We start from the raw sequence: 22,705 nt of genomic DNA on the forward strand, positions 1-22,705 counted from the left end.
TTTAGACTGTCATCTGGTCATTGTCAAATCATATGCTCTCATAAATTTAGTAGTTGATAAGTTAAAAGTTATACGACAAAATAGTGAGGAGTTCCACACAATATACATATAATAACTGTGGCCTATATCGACTCAAATAAAACACAAAAAATAAGTTTTCGGTCCATTTCATACCAATCTGTTCATCACCGAAAATTATAGGCGTTGTCTTTGACCATAACTGGAACTTCATGGAAAATGTGAAAGCGGTCACCGCTATATTTCCGCCCTCTAGTATGTTAATGGGTTACTAAATAATATATGAATACTTAGATACTCGAAAATAGTGATTTACAACAGTAATTGCATCTTCATTTGAGGTAAAACGCTTACGAGCAAGGATTTTTTTAGATTTGGGAAGAAGTAAAAGTCACTGTGAGCTAAATCAGGAGAATAATGTGGGTGGTCAAGCTGCAACTCGTACTTAAGTTCTTTAATTTAGCCACTCTTGTGCGTTGTCTTGATGAAAAGTTATTTTTTATTCAGGACATTTTTCTAGAATTTGTACTTTTAATTGATTCAAAAGGTTGCAAAAATACTCTGAATTTATTGTTTCACGCCTTTTGCAAATAATCAATCAATAAAATACATCTGAAGTCCCAAAATACCGTTGCCATAACCTTACCAGCCGATTGAATTGTTTTTGCCTTCTTTGGGGCACTTCCTCCAGTTTCAGTCCATTGTTTGGATTGTTCTTTTGTTTCCGGAGTATTGTGGTGGATCCATGTCTCATCAACAGTTATGAAACGAAACTTAAAGTCAATTTTATTTCGCTTAAAACGATCCCAACAAGCTTGAAACTGTTAATAAATGCGGCTCCCATCATGCAGAAAGCTTTATCATCTGCAGTTCTCCATACAAAATTAAATGGACCCGATCATTTGAAATGCCCATGATATTAAAAATTTCACGCACTTTTATTCGTCGATCATTTAATACCATATCATGCAATCTGGCTATAATTTCTGCTGTTTTTGGACGTGGTTCATCTTCAATGCTTGTACGACAACGTTTATATTCAGCAAGCCAATTTTTTACTGTTGCATATGAAGAAGCACTTGTACCACATTCGCCATATCATTATGAATTTCATGTCCCGATAAACCTTTTTTATGTAAATATTGAATGACAGGACACATTTCTAATTTTTTCATTGTAAAAAAATTGCGGATGCGTCTTTTTTGAACACCTGTTTCTATTTGAAGGAGTTGCCAGATAGAAATAAAATTTAACATGTTTTCATAACAGAGATGGAAGTTAGCAAAACACTTAACATTTTTCTATTTATACCGCGCTTTTGGTGCCAGGTTAAGTTTCAACATATAATTGATATCAATTTAAATGTCAATCAGTCCATGGATATACTACCAATTATCTCGGGTCTATGTCATTCAGGAGTAAATATCTACGTCATGCCGACAATCTATTTCCAAATATAGAAATGTGGTTATACCCTACACAACTATGTTGTCAGGGCATTATAGCTTTGTGCTGCCCCAAAAGTTTGTAACGCCGCGAAATAATAGTCCTAGACCCACCTTTAAGTATACCGATCGTCATATCTCGACTAGCTGAGTCTATCTAGACATGTGTGTCCGTCCGTCCGTCTGTCCATTATAATTTGTAAACACAATACAGGCCACAGTTATGAAATTTTGCATGTAGGATGGTTTCTGGCCAATGAAGACCCTATTGTTTTTGGAAAAGATTTGTTAATATTTAGGGGATGGAATGGACCAAAAACTTTATTTTTGTCGGTTTTTCTGGTAGCTCCAGAGGCCGCAATTATGGCCCAAACACCGCGAATGGTGGAGAAGTGGAACGGGCCAAAGAATAAGTATACCTGTTTTGATATAGATCGGTCATTATTTAGCGGGTCGAATGGACCCTGACTTTTGTGTGAAAAATGACAAAATTTGTATTCTATGGCGTATATATATAGTATGTATATATAGTATGTTCAAGAGGAGTGGTTGACCTTTAAATTGATACGAATTATATGGTCGTATGTATTCGGATGTGGGAGTTACACATAAATATTTACATATATTATTTTGTAACCCATTACCACACTAGAGGGCGGAATTATAGCGCTTGTCGCTTTGAAATTTTCCATGAGATTGCAGTTATGATCAAGGACAACGACTATAATTATCGGCGATGATCACATAATCATTTTGGTATGAAATGGATCGGAAACATATGTTTGTGTGTGTTTTTTTTCGAGTCGATCTATAGGCCACAATTGAAAGCCGAACATCACAACACAACCCACGGTGAAGGGAATATGGACAAGTAATTAGAAGGACTGAATATTAGTAATATTCGGAAAATATGTCAGTGTAAGGAAAAGGTGCTGTTGACCTTTAATCGGCAAGGCGGTGCAAATATCAAAAATATTGCCCAGGCTCGAAATAAACATCAGCAGAATGTTAGAGTTCCGTGATAGTTGTGTAGGGTATCCTATGGTCGGCCCCGTCCGACTATACTGCTCCGCTCACTGGTTTTTTTTATATATACACAGTAAATTAAAAGTAATGAATTTATATATATTTGTGAATGCAATGAATAGTTTTGTGCAAATTGTTTAAGAATTACACGTGCCAATCTGTCTTTAAATCGGTCTATATTTTCACATAGCCTTAATATATAATGTAACTAAAAATTTTATTCACTATTTTCTATATTCTATTACAATGAAAGGTTATTCGATATTGAATCACCAAAAATGTTTAATTTCATTAACTTACCCGTTGCCTGTAATTTCCAAATGAAATCCAAACGATAGGTGGCCTCTGTCTGGTGACTATGGAAAATCAGTGCCAGCATAAATGCAAGGAGGAAAATTAAATCAATTATGTAACGCAGTAGTGCCTCCTCATTACTAATTGATAGCAGTTATGGAACATGCCAGAACAGAACATCGTTTATACGTTAGGGTATATTGTGATCACCACAGTATCGACATAGTCCCGGATGTTATCATTGATTGGTTGGTTGATGTTATTATGGCGAACGTGGTTGGTGGTGGTGGCAACATTGTAAAATAACATGCATCGCAAAACAAGCCATTCCATTAACAGTGGCGATGTTCCAATCGAATTCCAACAATCATCATCAATTCATTGCCACAGGGAATACAAATTGAATGGAAGAAGAATATGAGAAAAGAATATGAAATTAGCATTGAAAACTAATAAGTAGAATAGGAAATTAGAAAAATATTTGTTGGTGTACAGATAATGTCAATGTGTAATATTGTTGCATGCAAATATTGTTGCCACAAATCGAAAATAGGTTGAAACCAAATATTGACATTTGCTGTCAAGTCATCTTATCGAAAATTATCATAATGGGTCCACGATTTGGCATAGGCCCATACAGCATTGTTGGTATTTAGTTGATACCCCAGTATTTACTCCAAATATTTATTATTTTCATTTTATGCCTAATTTAAAGGTTATAAGTTCTGAGATACGCTCTCGCTCACAATATTCAGTTTAAAAATATATCAATTATATATTCAAGAGTTTTTTATGTTTTCATTTATTTCATTTTATAAGTACGAATTTAGAAATAAATAAAAAAATATTTTTTTAATGCTCCGAAGCGCCAAAGTACTTACTCTAGTTTGTAATACAACTCCTCCTGCATCAGAATATATACCGAAAATCCAATATAAAACATCGATGCAATTAATAGCAATATTAATTTAAATAGAATTCGTAACACTTGATATGTGGCACAAGTCATCATCGAAAGTAGGGTCAGCAACAGAAAAGTCTAAAGGGAATATAAAAATAATAATAAAAATAATACAAAAAAGTGTGATTAGAACAACTATTTGCAACTTAAGTTATTAAAATAGCAATCTGAAAGTAAATGCAGTCATAACATTTCATTTTCATAAAATTGATTAAATTCAACGTAATTAAATTAATTTATTGATAACTTGTATATTCATATTCAAATCAACTTAATTGAAATACTTACATTAATAGCTAAGTAATAATCACAGTAAAATTTATTAAATTTAGAGCCAAGTGGCTTTATTTTTGTCCATCTCTCTTCTTCGGTGGGTTGAGTTTGATTTTGTTGTTGTTGTACAGCGCTCAAGTCAAATAACATCGCGTCGTTTATTTCCTTGTTATAGAAACTGTTATTACTATTATCCATATTGGCTATGCTTTTTGCGGAAGATGGCACAATGATCATCACTTCTTGAAACTGAAAGAACAGAAATAGGTTAACGAAAAAATTACATAATTTTGTCGGAATAAATTCATCAGTCAACTTGTCATACGTGATTCTACGTTCAAAATTTGATACGAATCTGTCTTATGTTAAAATTATATGGGGACTTGACAAATTTGGACTCATTGCCTTATTGCATTTACATATAGTTAACCAGTAAGGAAAGTAGTAAAGTCGGACGGGGCCGACTATATGATACCCTTCACCACTATGGGACTATTATCATGAAATTGTATGAAATAAAATATGTGATATCTATCTAAATGTGAAACGACCTAGATCTATCCACAAACATGCCATTCGCTTGTTACAATGGAACAGAATTATGTAAATCGACTTCAAACAAATATCAATAGTTCATCCGTTGAGCTAGGTCTGTATTTATAGAAAACCCAACTACGTTATTCTATGCTCAATTGTGTACGTTTTGCAAAATTTGATGTCAATCTAACAAATATTAGGAGTTTGATGCACAATTTACTTAAATATGGATGCTATATCCAAATATGAACCGATTTCAACGAAACTTGTCACAGGTTAAGTTATACTGATTTCATTACGTCTTGTTCCTATCAGCCATATATTAGTTCCTTGGTGCGTCAATTACTTAAAATCAATCTATAATATAAGGGAGCTATATCTAAATCTCAACCGATTTTCACTAAACTTGGCACACATTATTCTGGATTAAAATCAAAACGATATGCAACATAAGAACTTGGTACATTATTTAGATTAAATCGGACGAAAAATATATATATATATATATATATATCTAGATCTGAATCGATTTTCACGAAACTCAGCACATATCATTCCAGCAGTACGTTTTGTCAAATGTCGGGTAAATCGAAAGATATATGGGACTTTGGTGCACCATTTACATGAAATCGGACGAAACTATATATGGGAGCTATATCTAAATCTGGACCGATTTTCACGAAACTTGGCAGACATTATTTTAGGCTCAATCAGTACGTTATGCCAAATTTTGTGCAAATCGAATGATATATAGGGTATTTGTGCACAAACTATATATGGGAGCTATATCTAAATCTGGACCGATTTTCATGAAACTTGGCAGACATCATTTTAGGCTCAATTCAGTCTGTTATGCCAAATTTCGTGCAAATCGAATGATATATAGGGACTTTGGTGCACAATTTACATGAAATAAGACGAAACTATATATGGGAGCTATATCTAAATCTGGGCCGTTTTTCATGAAATTCAGTTCATTATGCCAAATTTCGTGCAAATCGAATGATATATAGGGACTTTGGTGCACCATTTACATGAAATCGGACGAAACTATATATGGGAGCTATATCTAAATCTGGACCGATTTTCACGAAACTCGGCAGACATCACTCTATGCTCATTTCAGTACGTTATGCCAAATTTCGTGCAAATCGAAAGATATATAGGGATTTTGGTGCACCATTTACATGAAATCGGACGAAACTATATATGGGAGCTATATCTAAATCTGGACCGATTTTTGCCAATTTCAATAGGATTCGTCCTTGGGCCAAACAAATGAACTGTGCCAAATTTCATTCAATTCGGATCATAAATGCGACCTGTACTTCGCTCACAAAAATACATGGACAGACAGACGGACGGACATGCTTAAAAAGTTATTCTATGCATATTCTCAAAAGGAACGATGTGTCTATCTCGTTTCCTTTTCCCTGTTACAAACATATGCACAAATACATAATACCCTGTACCACAGTTTGGTGAAGGGTATAAAAATATTTAGAAATTCTGATAGGACCTTCAACATATTGAAATGGGTCGTGAACTTTATATGTGTGATATGTAAAAGCAATGTACTATACTCTTACTTCGGTTGGAAAATATGCTACTTAAAATTGGGCGAGATCTGAAAATGGAGGATATACGAACACTTGGACCTATATTGCACATTTTCTGCAAATGTGTTATCATGTTCCAAGAACTAGAAATGCCAAATTGCATCCTCTTCGGTTGGTAAGTGTGATTAAAATTGTCAATATTATTAAAATAGGACGGTGACGTTATACGGGGTCTATACAAAAAAAAAAAAAAAACGCGGACATTATGCCAACAACTCAGAATACCAAAGTACATTAACTTCGACTGGAAATTTACATTAACTTCGACATAGAAAATTGTACAAAATACTGCCATTAAAATTCGCTTCGATAATATCCAACTGTGGATCAATATTAAACAGTCTTGAAATGTTAATGTTAAATTTCAAAAGTGGATTCAGTAGACATACGATAATAGATAGAATTTTATTCTTAAGACGTTGTTTGAAAATTTCTTCTGATCTCACTGCACAAATCGGAATCAAATTTAATAGTAGGATTGTTGTACTCATGATTAAAAAAAATCATTTTCTGCAGGACCTTGTATGGTATTAGGAAATTGAAGGCCTAAAACACATTTTCTACAACTCCGATTTTTATACACCCATTCGAATAAAGTATATATATTCTCCATCAGAATAAAATTCTATGTAGATTTATGCGTGTCCGTCTGCTGTCTGCCCGTTTGTCTGTTGAAATCACAATAGCAATCGCAATATTTGAGATAGAGCTTTGAAAATTTACACTGGCATTGCAATTACTCCTAGGATTGTTGGTATTGTAAACGGGGTATATCGGTTGACGTTTTGGTAGAGCCACCAACTTTATCCCAAATATTCTGCATTATGAGGATTTTTAAATCGAATTAGCTGTAATTTGACGCGTTTTAGGGTACCCCCAAAAAAACTTATGTACATAATCGGTATTTTGGGGTTTTTAGACAGATTTTTTTCAACAGAATCAACTGTAAATTAATATTTTGAACTCAATTTGGATATCACATCTTCCTATCAAAAATTACCAATATTGTCTCATGTTTCGGGGTAGCCACCCTATAACGGTACTCCCCAATATTCAATATTTTAATGGTTTTGTGCTCATGTTTCTACCGAATTGGCTGTAATTTGTTATTTTAGGTTGTGATATTATAGTAAATCATCCTAAAAATTATCAAATTAGCAAAATTTCCTTTCCTTTTAAGGAAGCCCCTATATAAAACTAGACCGAAACATCGGTATTTTTGGTAGCAATTTAATATTTTGGATTTCCATTGAGTAATAAATTTCCCTACCAAAAATTTTGATTTAATCGAATCATATTAACCGGGAAGCCCCCAAAATTTCAAGTTATTTTGGGGAATTATTAGCTTTAATTTGATTTTTCAGGTTTTCATGGGATGTCAAAAATTCCTACCGAAACATCGGTATTTTTGGTAGCAATTTAATATTTTGGATTTCCATTGAGTAATAAATTTCCCTACCAAAAAAACAAGAAGAAAACAAAAACAATTTTTTGTGAATTATTTTTCTTCCTAATTTGATTTTTCAAATATATATGTGCAAAGTTACTACTGGTAAACTTTTCAAGCATTGGTATTCCCCATATAAAATCTAAAAATAAAAAATCATGGGGAGCTTGGGCACTTGATTTTACCTAATTAGCTGTATTTTCATTTTTTGGATGTCACAAAATTCCTACTAAACCTTATAAATATTGGTAAACTTTTCAAGTTTGGCACACCATAAAAAATTGTACATCCATTACCCATTTCAGGGGAATTCGCTGTAATTTTGATACATCAAATTCTTATGGGGTGTCAAATGTTCCTACCAAAAATTATCAATGTCACACCATTTTCGGTATTAGAAGACTATAGGTGCATTTTTCTGCCCCACAGATATAACCTCATGTAACAGTACCACTTCTTTTTCGGTAATAATACATTTTAACATATCGGATTCCTGGATAATAAAAATACATTAAAAAAGTCCCGCATAAGTTTTCCAGGTAGAGTGTCTGTAATTTGGAACACTATTTTTTCGGATCATGAATAACCTACTATCACATAATACCATAGCAGGAATTTTGAATTTGTGTACTTGTTTCGCATTCTTTTTTTACAAAAATGGCTGTAATGTGACATTCCGGATTTTTGGAAATTGACATGCAGTCACTGATGTTTTGTATTGCAAACTTGGATATTGCAAACGATATTATTTCACCTTTTTTTCTACAAAAATGGCTGTAATCTGACATTCCAGATTTTTGGAGTCTGGTATACATTTGGGCAGAGAATGCTCAATATAGGTTCATATTTTAGTCTTTAGTTCCTTGACAGTTTTTTTCCAGCAATTAGTCATTTGCCTTTTGCAGAAATATTTATGCAGAACACTTTAATATAGGTCCATGTTTTAACATAATCATTTTATAGGAGTCCTTCCTCATTTTTGTGTTTCGTTAAGGGTAGACAACATAATTAAAGAGAACTTTCAGTACATGTATATATTTCGACATATTCCCCATTTTCAGTGCTTCGAAGAGGTATTTCCCCACAGAAGTGACGGTAATTAGAAATTGCGGTATATGTGTGAAATATTTGTGCCGAATATTTTTTACGTATAGGAACGTTTAGGTAAAATAGGTCCAGTGTGTTTTTCTTGTATCTAACTAGAAAACAAAGAAATATTTGAAACCAGCGGAGCAGTAAAGTCGAACGGGGCCGACCATATGATACCCCACTCAACTATTACGAAAATCTAACTTTATACGGTTCTATATTATGAGACTGGGCAATATTTCGCGATATTTTCATACCCTTGGCCGATTATATTATAGGTATCTGTTTACCTACCACTATCTAATCCTGGCATATTTTACAAATCTTGTTATTCCCAGGTGAATATTTACGCCATCAAATAAAAAAATCGTCACTTTAGGTTTTGGTTGATTTGACCCTCGGAATATTGACATATCATCATCTAAGCAGCTATTTTGATTCACCGTGTAAAATATGTGACGTTCTGCATATAATAATGGAGTCTGGGTCTACTAAAAATCTGACAAAAAAATTTCGGTTCTTTGGTAAGTCCTGAATATCATCTTAACATCACCGAAAATTATAGGCGGCGTCCTTGATCATAACCGGAACACCAAGCGAAATTTCAAACGATCAGCGTAACATTTCGGTTCTCTAGTCGGGTAATATTAATACTAAATAATGTCATAACACATAGACACTTTTAAATATTTACGTATAACAGCCACATCCGAGTAGATACAACAATTGGTGTCAATATAAAGGTCAACCACTCCTCTGGGATATATTGTCAACTTCTTGGCTATGGACCGGAAATGGCGAAATTAACGTCACTTCTAATCGCCCTAAAATAAATGCCAGATAAAAGTTTCATCCTATCACTTATTTTCTTTCTTGCTTTAAGGGGACCCCCTTTGTTATTCATAAATCATAAATCCATTCAATTTTTGTCTCTTTTGTAAAGATATTGTTACGAATATAACTTTAGATTTAAGTTAATTTAGATGAATTCCGTTAATTTAAGAATTTGAATTGTAACGTAAATTTCTACTACGCAGTTTATTTGAATAACTTCACAACAACAACCACTGTATAGATTTTTCTACATCCTTCCATTTCCTCTTTCATTTTCTATTTTGTTATTGTCGTACAATTCTTGTTAAACGTCATTCCTCTTTCTGTGTTATTCCCTCGCCTGTATATGTGTTGTTGTTATTCCTCTTTCTTTGTTATTCCCTCGCCTGTATATGTGTTGTTGTTATTCCTCTTTCTTTGTTATTCCCTCGCCTGTATATGTGTTGTTGTTATTGTAAGTTTGTTTACTCAAGTTTGTTGTTGTTATTGTTCACTCAGTAAGTTTGTTGTTGTTATTGTTACTCAATGTGTTTGTTGCATTGGTAGATTGTTCGTGATCTAGGTGTTACCAGATCGTCTAGAAACTTCTGTAGCGACAGGCAGGGCTCATATAAATAGAGGGAATGGAAAGGCAGTTAGTCAGTTGTGAATCAGATCGCGAATTGAAACCGTCGTGTAAAGTAAAGTGCAAAGTAAAGTTGTGTGAATAAAGTCATTGTAATAATCGTAATCTGAAAGAACCCGCGTTTTATTTGGTACGAATTGTATCGGGAAATAAAACAACGTCTACACGGGATTTAGTAAAATCCAAGAAGAACGTAACAATTGGTGTCGGAAGTGAGATTACGATAATACTACGATGAAGTTTAAGGATCTACGAGTGGAAGACTTGAAGAAGGAGCTCAATAAATTGGAATTGTCCTCTACTGGCAACAAGGCTGAACTACAAAAACGTCTGTTGGATGAGTTCGAGCGCCGTGGTATGAACATCGATACATATGAGTTTGACAGTAAGGATGAAGTGGATTTATCGGAAATGGGCGAATCCAACGGTGGGGAAGTCTCGTCAGTAGCTGCCAGGGGTGACGGTTTAAGAGAAATGCTGGCTAAAATGTTCCAAGAGAATTCCAGAATGTTAGCAGAAAACACGAGAAGAATGTTCGAAGAGAATGCCAGAAAGTTTGAGGAAAATTCCAGAAGGAGCGAAGAGAATTCCAGAAAGTTAGAAGAAAACACGAGACGAATGTTCGAAGAGAATTCCAGAAAGTTAGATGAACTCAAGGCAGAGAATTGCAGAATGTTTGACGAAAATTCGAGAATAATGAACGAGAAACTCGAGAACATTACAGAAGTTATTGGAAGGAGAGTGGAAACCGTGGAGGTCCAAATTAAAGAGTTGGATAAGAAAGTGCAGTCGGTTGACGAGAAATTTCTGGCCCACGACCACAGGGTTACGAATCTGGAGAAGAAAATTTCGGAAATGGAAATTAAAGGTGGTCCGGTGCGAGCTCCCGATAACACACTAAAAATCAAACCTCCTGTATTCGACGGCTCTACGTCATTCAATGTTTTCAAGTTACAGTTCGAGACAGTGGCTTCTAGAAATTCGTGGAACGACAGCGACAAAGCGGTTGCACTACTTCTGGCATTGAAAGGCAGTGCTGCTGATGTTATACAGAGCATTCCTGTCGCTTCTAGGAACAACTATGAAGATGTTATTGCTGCACTGGAACGTAAGTACGGTGGCGAACATAAACAAAACATCTACCTTATGGAATTAAGGGGAAGAGTGCAGAGGGCAAACGAGACGTTGCAAGACTTTGCAGCTGAGGTGGAACGTTTGGTGCTAATGGCGTATCCAGGAGAGAATCACCCATTGGTGGACCGTATTAAAATCGAAACCTTTGTAAATGGCATACGTGACCCTGAGATTAAATGTGCAACATATGCGTCACCAAAAGCGTCATTTGCCGAAACCGTGTCGTTTGCCCTTGCCCAAGAGACGGCAAGAATGATTGTTAAGCCCCAGACCTACAAGATTAGCCAACTGGAGACCGAATGTTGCGAACACAAATATCTCGTTAACTTGATCAAGGACGCCATGAGGCGGGTAATAGAAGAAACAAAGTTAGTAGGGATGACTAAACCCAGGGTTAGATGCTACAACTGCGATAAAGCAGGTCATATTGCACGCGAATGCAGAGCTAAGCGCAAACGATCCAGGTCATCGTCACCACCTACAACGAAAGATGGTAGAAGAGTGGCTCAACAGTCCACCAATGAGTCACCGTTGAACAGAATCGAGCACAGAGAAGACGGAAAACACGGTAATGCTGATGCCCTGTCTCGTCGGCCATGCAAGGTAGAATACAGCCACTGCTCAAAGGCTGAGAGCAAAGAGAATATCGTGGACGTCCGACGATTGCAGTTTGAGTCGGGAGAAGATTGGTCGACGGAACAACGAAGAGATCCCATTCTGGGCAAAATAATTTCGGCCATAGAAACGGGCAAGCGACCTAGTCGGAAAGAAATTACCTCCGAAAGCCCTCTTTTAAAATCCTATTGGGCCCAGTGGGACAGTCTACTGATAATAGATGGTTGCTTATATCGCAAATGGGAAAGTGAGGACGGTAAATCTCACCGGAACTTGATCGTCGTCCCAGACTCCAAAATAAGAGATGTCTTGTCGGAGTTTCACGATGGGCCAAGTGGAGGACATCTTGGCATAGCAAAGACCGCTGAAAAGGTGAAGCAGAGATTCTACTGGGTCGGCTGTCAAAAATCCATTGCCGACTGGATCGCCAATTGTGAAAGGTGCATAAGAGCTAAAGGTCCAACACGGAAGAGTCGAGGCTACATGCAGCAGTATAATTCAGGAGCCCCTTTTGAGAGAATCGCAATGGATGTGGCTGGACCGTTCCCAACAAGCGACTCTGGGAACCGGTATGTCTTAGTGGTCATGGATTACTTCAGTAAATGGCCGGAGGTTTATGCTATCCCAAATCAAGAAGCCAGGACAATTGTGGATGTGTTCAGCAAAAATTGGATTTGTCGCTATGGTGTTCCATCTGAGGTTCATTCCGATCAAGGTATGAATTTTGAATCAGCGATCTTCAAGGAAATGTGTGACTCCTACGGAATTAAGAAAACCAGAACGACGCCCCTACATCCACAATCAGATGGCATGGTGGAAAGATTCAATCGCACCCTTGAAGAACATCTACGGAAAGTGGTGGACAGTGGCCAACGAGACTGGGATGAGCATATTCCAAAGTTTTTATTGGCTTATAGATCGGCCATTCATGATTCCACATCCCGGACCCCAGCCAAAGTTCTGTTCGGAAATGAATTAAAGCTACCTGGCGATTTGATATTCGGTGCTACCCCAAACGACGATGTGAACCAAGATGAAGACAGTCAAAACTCTTTTAGTAAAGTCCACGATGCAGTCCGACATCGAATAAAAATGGTTAGCAACCGCATGAAGGCAAGGTACGATCGAGCGGCAAATACCGATGGGTTTCAAGAAGGGCAACTGGTACTATTGTTCAACCCACAACGAAAGAAAGGACTATGCCCCAAATTGCAAACGCACTGGGAAGGACCCTACAAGATTGTCACGAAAATAAATGACGTCGTTTATCGCATCCAGAGGAGCGACAGTCCCAGGTCGAAGATGAAAGTTGTACATTTGGAGCGGCTGACCCCCTACGGAACGGGAACTGTGCCTATTCGGGACGAACAGGCTTAAGCGGGGGGCAATGTTACGAATATAACTTTAGATTTAAGTTAATTTAGATGAATTCCGTTAATTTAAGAATTTGAATTGTAACGTAAATTTCTACTACGCAGTTTATTTGAATAACTTCACAACAACAACCACTGTATAGATTTTTCTACATCCTTCCATTTCCTCTTTCATTTTCTATTTTGTTATTGTCGTACAATTCTTGTTAAACGTCATTCCTCTTTCTGTGTTATTCCCTCGCCTGTATATGTGTTGTTGTTATTCCTCTTTCTTTGTTATTCCCTCGCCTGTATATGTGTTGTTGTTAATGTAAGTTTGTTTACTCAAGTTTGTTGTTGTTATTGTTCACTCAGTAAGTTTGTTGTTGTTATTGTTACTCAATGTGTTTGTTGCATTGGTAGATTGTTCGTGATCTAGGTGTTACCAGATCGTCTAGAAACTTCTGTAGCGACAGGCAGGGCTCATATAAATAGAGGGAATGGAAAGGCAGTTAGTCAGTTGTGAATCAGATCGCGAATTGAAACCGTCGTGTAAAGTAAAGTGCAAAGTAAAGTTGTGTGAATAAAGTCATTGTAATAATCGTAATCTGAAAGAACCCGCGTTTTATTTGGTACGAATTGTATCGGGAAATAAAACAACGTCTACACGGGATTTAGTAAAATCCAAGAAGAACGTAACAATATCTTTAATACAATATTTGATTCGAGCATAATCTCTTGTTTAAACTTTTCTCATTTTAAAACACTTAACTTTTCTTAAAGGATAATTCGTTAAAGACAATTTCACAATTTTAATCAAAAGCCATTCACATTAATTGCATGGTAGAAACGAAGAGGGAAACGGTAAGAATGGCAAAGACAAAGATTTTAACATTTATTGCCTGTGTTCTTTCTCGGTAAATGTCTTTGGTAAAACTGGAGAGAGCTAGGTATTTTTTTTTGTAAATGAAAAAGTATTTCAACCATTGTCTGGGAATCTGCTTTTAATGTGGTTAACAGAATATTAACTATTGTGTGTTTTGCTGTAAGATGATATTCATTTGAGATATGTATGAAGGAAGGTGGGCCAAAACAGAACCTATTCTACACAGCTGAATATGTTAAAATATTTAAAGGGACTGCCGTTATAACGGCATCGTTACTAACGAGAGTATTTAAAAGTAGTCCAAAAAGTTCTGCTCTTTATTTTACATCGATTAGGCAGGTAGACTGACGGACACTGGTGGCCATAATTAAAGCAACTAACTTTTAAAAATAAACTTATAGTGAACGTTTTTCAAAAAAACAAAAAAAAGATAATAGGTAATTTATTCACTTTAAAAATATATACAAACACAAAATTTGCAATAAATGTAATACTAAATTGACCCAATTTTTGCTTGGTCAAAACTAGATCCATTTTTATTATAACCTCCCTCATAGTATGGAGGGTATATTAATTTTATTCATTTATATTCATTTAATTTCTTGATAAGGGTAAAATTCTAAGACAATCTATCTTCTGAAGGAATTGAGATAGGGTGCTGAAATTTTGCCTGCAGGCAGGCAAGTTAAATTTTCCCAATTGGGGCACCCCTAAGGTTCGGTATTTTAGGGTTCTTAGTCGTGTTTTAACCGAATTCTCTGAAATTTGTACATTAGGTTCTTTTTGGATATTTAATTTCTCCACAAAAAAATTAAAACTGTAGGTCGACTTTTTAATGTTCAGTGTTTTGGGGGTTTTGATCGTATTTTCCACCGAATTTGCTGTAATTTTGTATTTTGAGTTATTAATAGGTACCAAATCTCTTTGGGGTTCTTGTGCGTATTTTTGAACCGAATTCGCTTTATAAGTCGATTTATGCATGTCCTGTCCATGTTAAATTGTAAACAAAGTACAGGTCGTATTTTGGATTCGAATTGGATGAAATTTGGCGCAGCTCATTTATTTGGCCCAAGGACGAACCCTATTGAAATTGGGAAAAATCGGTTCAGATTTAGATATAGTTCCCATATATATTTTCGTCTGATTTATGGTAAATGGTGCATCCAAGTAGCTATATATGTTTCGATTAGCACGAAATTTGGCATAGGGTACTAAATTAAGTCTAGAGTGATGCGTGTTAAGTTTCGTGAAAATCGGTTCAGATTTAGATATAGCTCCCATATATATATTTTCGTCCGATTTTAGGTAAACAGTGCACCAACGTACCTTTATATCATTCGATGTGCACGAAATTTGGCATAGCGTATTGAATTGAGTCTAGAAATTTTCGTCCGATTTTAGGTGATTTTTCCGAAACTTATAAAGGGACTTTGGTGCATTCCATTATAAGTTTCGGGAAAATCGGTTCAGATTTCGATATAGTTCCCACATATACATATATATTCGTTCAATTTTACATAAATGGTGTACCATCCGATTAATACGAAATTTTGCACAACGTATCAATTTGAGACTTGAATGACGTTATTGCGTTTTGTTGAAATTGGTGCAGATGCATATGTATTTCGAACGGGTGTTTGACTGAAATTACATTTTTAACAGAGAGGCGTGCCGAATAGCGTATATCAATCGTTTTCCATAAATTTGAACGCAGACGACTCTAAATCTGCCGAATGATCCTTCGTGGGAACGTTGACATGCAATTGTCAGGATACATATGTACAATATACCCAAAGTGGTGAGGGGTATCATATAGTCGGCCCAGTCCGACTTTACTACGTTCCTTACTGGTTAATATATTTATCTGATTTGTTCCGAGTTTTGGTTCTAAGACTATGTTTTAATCATTTCACCTGCGGAGCATATCGAGATAAAAAACTAGAAAGTAAGGTTCGATATAACATACAATATATGGAATAAAGCCCACATATAGGTCTAGCAGTAGCCCCTCTGTGGGAAGTACCAGAAGGAGTGGACCGATGTTCCCCATCTTCGAACTTGAGCTAATTTTTGAAGATATAATTAGATATGCAAAGTTTGAATGAAATCCAAATCTTCTGAAACGGATTTGGTCCAAAGAAACCTGGGATCTAGAACCAATGCAACCTCATTTGCCATATGGCTGAGGGAATAAATATGCATAATAACATATGGTTTACATAATCGGTTTGTAGAAATGTCGGTATAGGTCCACTTTTTTGGTATGTTCCCTATATTTACATTTCATGTACCATTTTTATAAATAAATTTATCTTGTAATTGACGCTCAGAAAATTTTATCTTTGCTTGTTTCTGAATCTGTTTTAATTTTGCTATCTGTGGTACTTCAACGATTTTTCCACAGACTGAAGATAATTGTGTAGGCCATTATGAAAACCTAATGTTTGAATCCGGCAACAAAAGTTTAATCGGTTTGAGGTTATTGTCAAGCTGAAACATCCAAAGGTGCGGTATATTTCCTTCTGCGATGGGTACCAAAATGTTTTCCAACACATTTGTATAACCAATTCGATCCATTACTTCATAAATCTCGTAACAAGATCAAATTCCATAAAAAGCAAAATAGCCCAATACCATTTTGACCTGTTTTCACCATCTCACGGTAATTTTTTCAATATCAAACTTTAATTTATCCGACGACTATAAGCTTTTGTGAAAGCCTATCTGGGCTTTCTTGATGGTATCTGCGCATCTAGACCTTCCACCGTAGTTTGTCCAACACGATATCTTTATTTTTGAAAAAGTTATGCGGCATTTATTAACTTTGCAATTTTAGTTGCTTTAGTTTTGGCCACCAGTGTAACTCCTCAAAATTAACAGTGAGTTTATCAAATTTAGGGGATGAAATGTCCTGAAAAATGTATTTTTGTTAGGTTTTCTAATCGGTCCAGAGGACATAATTATAAGCCGAACATCACAATTCAAAATTTTATGGGGAATGAGATCTGGTCTACTGTTTTCATTATCATCGGTCAATATTTAGGGGGTCAAATAAGCCAAGACGTTTGTTTGTAAAATAAGAAAATTTGGATCACATGATTTATATGTTGAGGAGAGTGCAAACATCGATAAATATTACCCAGGCTCGGAATACAGATACGCCGAAGTTAGTTTTATGTTTCATGAACTTAGTTTAACTATGAACAAAACATCGGATAATCACACGCTTTGATAGTCGATATTTTTTTATTATTTGCAATATATTTTTTTTCGTGATATTGACATGAGATTCATTCACTTTGCTTGCCATTTGACCATTTCTATTGAAATTGAGATTAAATTTCTCCCACGTCAATCCACACACAGCTCAATGTCAACGCAAAGAGCCACATCGGATGAATACATTTGAATAAAATTTTAACACTTACCATCAATAGTCCCGTTGTGAGGGCAATCAGGGCAACCGTTAGAAATGCAAAACATTGCGACAGAATGCGATTGCTGTGAATTTGCAATGAAAATTGTTTGATGCCATTGGGAATCTGCAAGGACAAAGTGAAAGCATGAAACGTAAAAAACTGAAAGAAGCAGCTGAACTCAAAAATAAATAAAGTTAAAAAAACACATTTCGGTTTGAAATACTTAAGTAAATAACTTTGAAATTAAATTGAAAGAGCCAGAGGTCATGTACGGAATATGTTAATTATTTGTGATTTTCACACTTACATTAATATTGAAATTGTGGCATGTAACCAGGCCAGATATTAGCAAGACCACCGTTACACTAAGGCAAGATATGCCAATTGTAAATGCATTACTGAAAGAAAATAAATATACAAAATAATGATTTGAATATTGACTTTGTTAGCTAGTTCCAATTTCAACTTGATACCAACCTTGTAAATATACACAGACGCATTATAGTCGTTCCGACTAAGACAATGAAACTGCAATAAAAATATACGCTTAACATTCGATCTGGTTCTGTTGCATACTGTGAGAAGACAAGAAGAAAATGAAAAAAAGAGTAATTTAAAATTCTACACAAGAACATCGTTTGCCGGCAATAATTATTATATAACCAAATGAGAAATAGATAATTTGATATTTGGTCCATTTAAGGAGCTATTCCAAATGTACCGCTCATTTTAAGTATTTTAATAGTTTTAGCGGAACGTTTAACCAAAGTATTTCGTTTTTTTTCAGGTTATAACAACATTTAAAATATAAGTCTATGTTTGACATTTATTTCCCACGAAGGCTTCAACCCTACCCATGGCTTTAAGGAATCATGATCCAATAATTTGTTATGTTTGACCGGGCCAAACTGTTTATACCCTCTAACACGTGAATTCAAAATTCGATTCGATTATGTCATAGTATGTAGTTGACGCTCCAAAAAAATAGTGGTCCAAATTACGAACACTCTAGTTGGAAAATTTAAACGGGACTTTTTTAATTTATTTCTTATTCACCAGGAATCCGATATATCAAAATATAGACACTCCCGAGAAAAAAATTCGGTTGAAAATTCGGAAAAAAATTCAGAAAATAAAGCGGAACTTTTACGTGGGATTATATGAAAACTTCAAATCCTTTCATAGCAAATTAAAGCCACATGGCTGGAAAAATCGGCTAAAGTTTTCAAAACACCGAAAATGGAAAGGTATGGGAGCTTTATCAAACCGTAAACAGACATTGATAATATTTCGTAGGAAGATTTGACAACCGATAATAATACTTATTCGGTTAAAAACCGTGCTCAAAATAACGAATATTATGTAATTTTTGTCGGGATATTTTCTACTACATGAGAATCCAAAATATTAAATTGCTCCCAAATGGGTTGGATTTGGTAGGGTACCGTTATATGGGGGCTATCCGGAAACATAAGCCAACATTAATAATTATGCGTACCAAAATATCAACTCACAACTAATTCCGTTCAAATAACATATCTAAAACCGCCAAAGTACCGAACGTTGGATGGGGCTACACTAAAATGTGAACCAATAATGGAAATTTTCGGCAGGAACGTGCCAAAAATCTTCGTAGTACCGAATATTTTGGGTACCGTTATATGGCTGGACCAAAAGGACATACATCGCACAGTGGGAAAAATACCGATCTAGCGCGCAGAAAATCTAAAAATGAAGTTGAAGGAAACTTTATAACATTAATGCAGTTTTAAAGTAGAGTGTTGAGAGTACTTAAGTTCGTATAAAATAATCCGAATTAATAAGCTAGAACGGAATAACGGTACATTTAAAATAGAAAATTTTTCCAATGTTAAAAATGGCATTTTTAGCTATAAAATTGCGATGGTCGTGTTCATTGTGTGAATATATTATTATAAAATTTTGTCCATTTTTGATATATAGTATTGGTATTTAATTAAATGGTATAGTTATATAACCCATAAGTTATTATAATTTTGGTTTTTCGGGCTAAATATATGTAAGGTCCGTTTTTTTTTAATTCATTCAATTAAAATAGGGGTTTAGTATGGAGTGCAGTCGAGTTCAGCGTTGATTTTTGTTTTATTTTTCTTGTGTGTCTGTCTAGAACATCATACTAAATTTTTTCCTGCGACTCTCGGATTTATGGCAATTTTTTGAAAAATGCCAATTTGGTGTAGGAAGCTTTTTTTAAGGTTTTGTTCAAATAAAATTAAAAATTTGTGAATTTTTTTGATATAATTCATCAAATATGACTTGGAATAGATCACAGCATAGCAGATAAGAAAAAAACAAGTTCAAAATGTCCATCCTAAGGTTCCAGAGTACTGGGTGTGAGTATGAAAATGAGGGTATTTAAGTAAGCTGTTCCAAACGTTGATTTTAAACTCATGCACTGAATATACATTTATTCCAAATGTCTTTTTAAATAAAAATTGAAAAAAATTAAAATACCGCAGGTAAAGGGACCACTTTATATATACACGGTTTTACCTACATTTATGGTTTTCGCTATAAGCACATAACACCAAACGTAATGAATGATTACAGTAAAATTTCGTCACTGACACCAAACATCAACTTATACGAATACGGCCTGTCTACCTTACATGCAGGGATTCGATATTTAGAATGTATATTGCACATTTCATTCCGACTGGTTTTGAAAAAGTGGAAAATTAATGGCTCCGATCGGCCACTTTTCGAAGAAAGGAAGGCACGTATCATTAATGAATTGAAGGAAGAAATGCACATTATTCTTGACACACCTAAGTCAGTATCCGGAACAACAAACGATGGCAATACTGCTAAGCGTTTTTTAGCCAACCTGGCTTGGCATCGTCGATAACTGGTGTTGATGATTAATTAAAAATTTTAGTATCATCCTTTCAACCATGGCCTGTGGATATGCTATTAACGCAGAGTCTTTTAAAAAACTTACTGAGGAAACAGTTATTCTTTTCGTGGAACTATATTCTTGGTTCTATATGCCTCAAGCATACACAAAATATTAGTGCATGGAGCTGATATAATTAAATGTGCAGCTTTGCCCATAGGAATGTTGTCTGAAGAAGCCATGGAATCCACAAATAAGGACTTTCGGAACTACAGGGAACTGTACACCAGAAAAATTAGTCGTGAGGAAACAATGAGGGATCTTATCAATAGGTTGCTATTTTCTTCTGATCCAAAAATATCAAGTTTGTCTCGTAGTACATCTCTTAACCATCGATATAGTGAGCCACTATCTGAAGAAGTCCTTAAACTACTGGAGGATCCAATGCTACCAAATAATTCAGATCAGATCTCGGATTCTGAATGTGATTAGTATTTAATAAGTAATGACTAAATTTTATAAAATATATATAGTTTAATGTTTTAGATATATAATATTAACAATAATAAAGATACATACAATAACAATAGTGTTTGTCCTTAACCCACTTTTTACCCTTCAAATGTTTCTGAATCTTTAAAAGAAGCTCCCATTTTAGGAGTACTATTAGTTATAACGAAAAATGTTGTTTATTATAAAATATTTCAATTGCTTCAAAATAGTAATTTTCACCTAAAAATTTAAGTTTTTTCTAAAAAAAAAAAAAAAAAATCGGCGCTTAATGGGTTAATAAAAAAAATTGCCAAATTTTTTCATAAAATGATTAAAATTGTCCATCTAAATCTATTCTTATCCAAAATATCCATAAACATACAGTAAAACATTTACTTTGATTTTCTGTGCATTTTTTCCCACTGTGCATCGGTGTCCATAAATCGAGAATAGAAAAAATTTTCGAAAAACAAAACATTATTTTTTCGAGTTAAAAAGAAACAAATTTTTTTTAAATACGTCCTGAATTATGCAAGACACTTTTAATTGCCCCCATTTTTTATTCAGTAGGCGACAGAGTTGAGGGGAATGGTAAACCTTAACCTCTCTCGCCCACAAACTAACGATTTCCGGAAGTAATAATTACTTAATTTTTGGAGACTTATTTTATTTTGGGGAGTTTCTTCATTTCTTTGGGGAATTGTTATAGATTGTTTTTTGGGTATTGATTTCATAATTTTCCCAAATTTTAAGACTTTTTTAATTTTGTCCTTGGGGCTTAATTTCATTGTGGAATTATTTCGTAACACCATTTATGTATATCTAAGTATATTTACCTTTCTTTCCAGGTTTTGTTCTTTGAAGGAAAGTAAAATTGATTTGCAATGTTCAGCTCTTAAATGATCTATACTACGAGCATCTATTGCCCTCATAAGATATTCGTTGACTTCATCTTCTGGATCTTTAGATGATTCTGTGTTGTCACTGAAACCGAATCTGTATGAAAAACAAGAAAATTTACAATGTAAAATATCATTTAATTTATGTTACCAAAAAATGCCAAACATCTGCAATACTTCATACAGCAACTTACTTGGAACAATTTTTCTGCATACTTCCATGGCCCATCATTCGTAATTCCTTGGATATATTTCCGTTCACTTGCAAACGATTTCGTGATTTTTTATTCTTTTTATGTTTGTAGAAAATAAATAACAAAAGATGCATTTAATAAAAATCCTATCAATTTGTTATTCCTTTGGTACGAGTACAATAATAAATTCTGTTCTATCATTACATAAAATTACATTACACTTATAATTGTCGGATTTTTTTCCATTTCATTACATACCGGTCTATAAATATCTCCGGGAACAATTAGATATGTTTCAATTTGATGATCCTTCAGATATGAATTACGTTCCGCACCATTTCCCACTTCCACTTCGTAGTCACCATCGAGGCATTTCAATGTTTCTTTGGTAATGTGAACGCGTCTGCAATGAAAAGGGGGAAAATATATGTATATATGTACATAGTCTGTTAATTTGTGATTACTTTAAAGTCACATACAGCTATGTGAATATTAAATTAACATTTCTGCTTTAGGGGTAGAATAGAAATAAAATGAAATTTCATTTTATTAGTTTCAATTTTGTTCTTCTATAAGGTTAATATGATGTTTTTCCTTTTCAAATTCATGGAATCCTAAATAAAACACATATTCTATCAATTCTGCTCCTCTCCCGCATAGTTTAATTTCAT

At 34.7% G+C, this 22,705-nt stretch overlaps 1 protein-coding gene across 1 annotated transcript in view; it reads right to left on the reverse strand.

Annotated features, from left to right (window-relative positions):
- The window catches only part of LOC133332495 (adenylate cyclase type 5), a gene marked incomplete at both ends in the record, with an annotated part of 45,942 nt that extends 23,505 nt beyond the window's left edge, over window positions 1-22,437 (reverse strand). Inside the window, 9 exons of the mRNA XM_061540896.1 lie at window positions 2,790-2,923; window positions 3,665-3,822; window positions 4,033-4,266; window positions 17,584-17,697; window positions 17,882-17,972; window positions 18,052-18,149; window positions 21,778-21,937; window positions 22,035-22,129; window positions 22,293-22,437. Coding sequence (XP_061396880.1) covers window positions 2,790-2,923; window positions 3,665-3,822; window positions 4,033-4,266; window positions 17,584-17,697; window positions 17,882-17,972; window positions 18,052-18,149; window positions 21,778-21,937; window positions 22,035-22,129; window positions 22,293-22,437 — 1,229 coding nt within the window. The remainder of the gene's footprint in view (window positions 1-2,789; window positions 2,924-3,664; window positions 3,823-4,032; window positions 4,267-17,583; window positions 17,698-17,881; window positions 17,973-18,051; window positions 18,150-21,777; window positions 21,938-22,034; window positions 22,130-22,292) is intronic.
- Between the last annotated feature and the right edge of the window lie 268 nt (window positions 22,438-22,705).

This window comes from Musca vetustissima, unplaced genomic scaffold (genome assembly GCF_032173495.1).
Source record: "Musca vetustissima isolate MV318-11 ecotype Yass unplaced genomic scaffold, APGP_CSIRO_Mvet_v1 utg136724, whole genome shotgun sequence".
Classification (NCBI taxonomy): Eukaryota; Metazoa; Arthropoda; class Insecta; order Diptera; family Muscidae; genus Musca; species Musca vetustissima.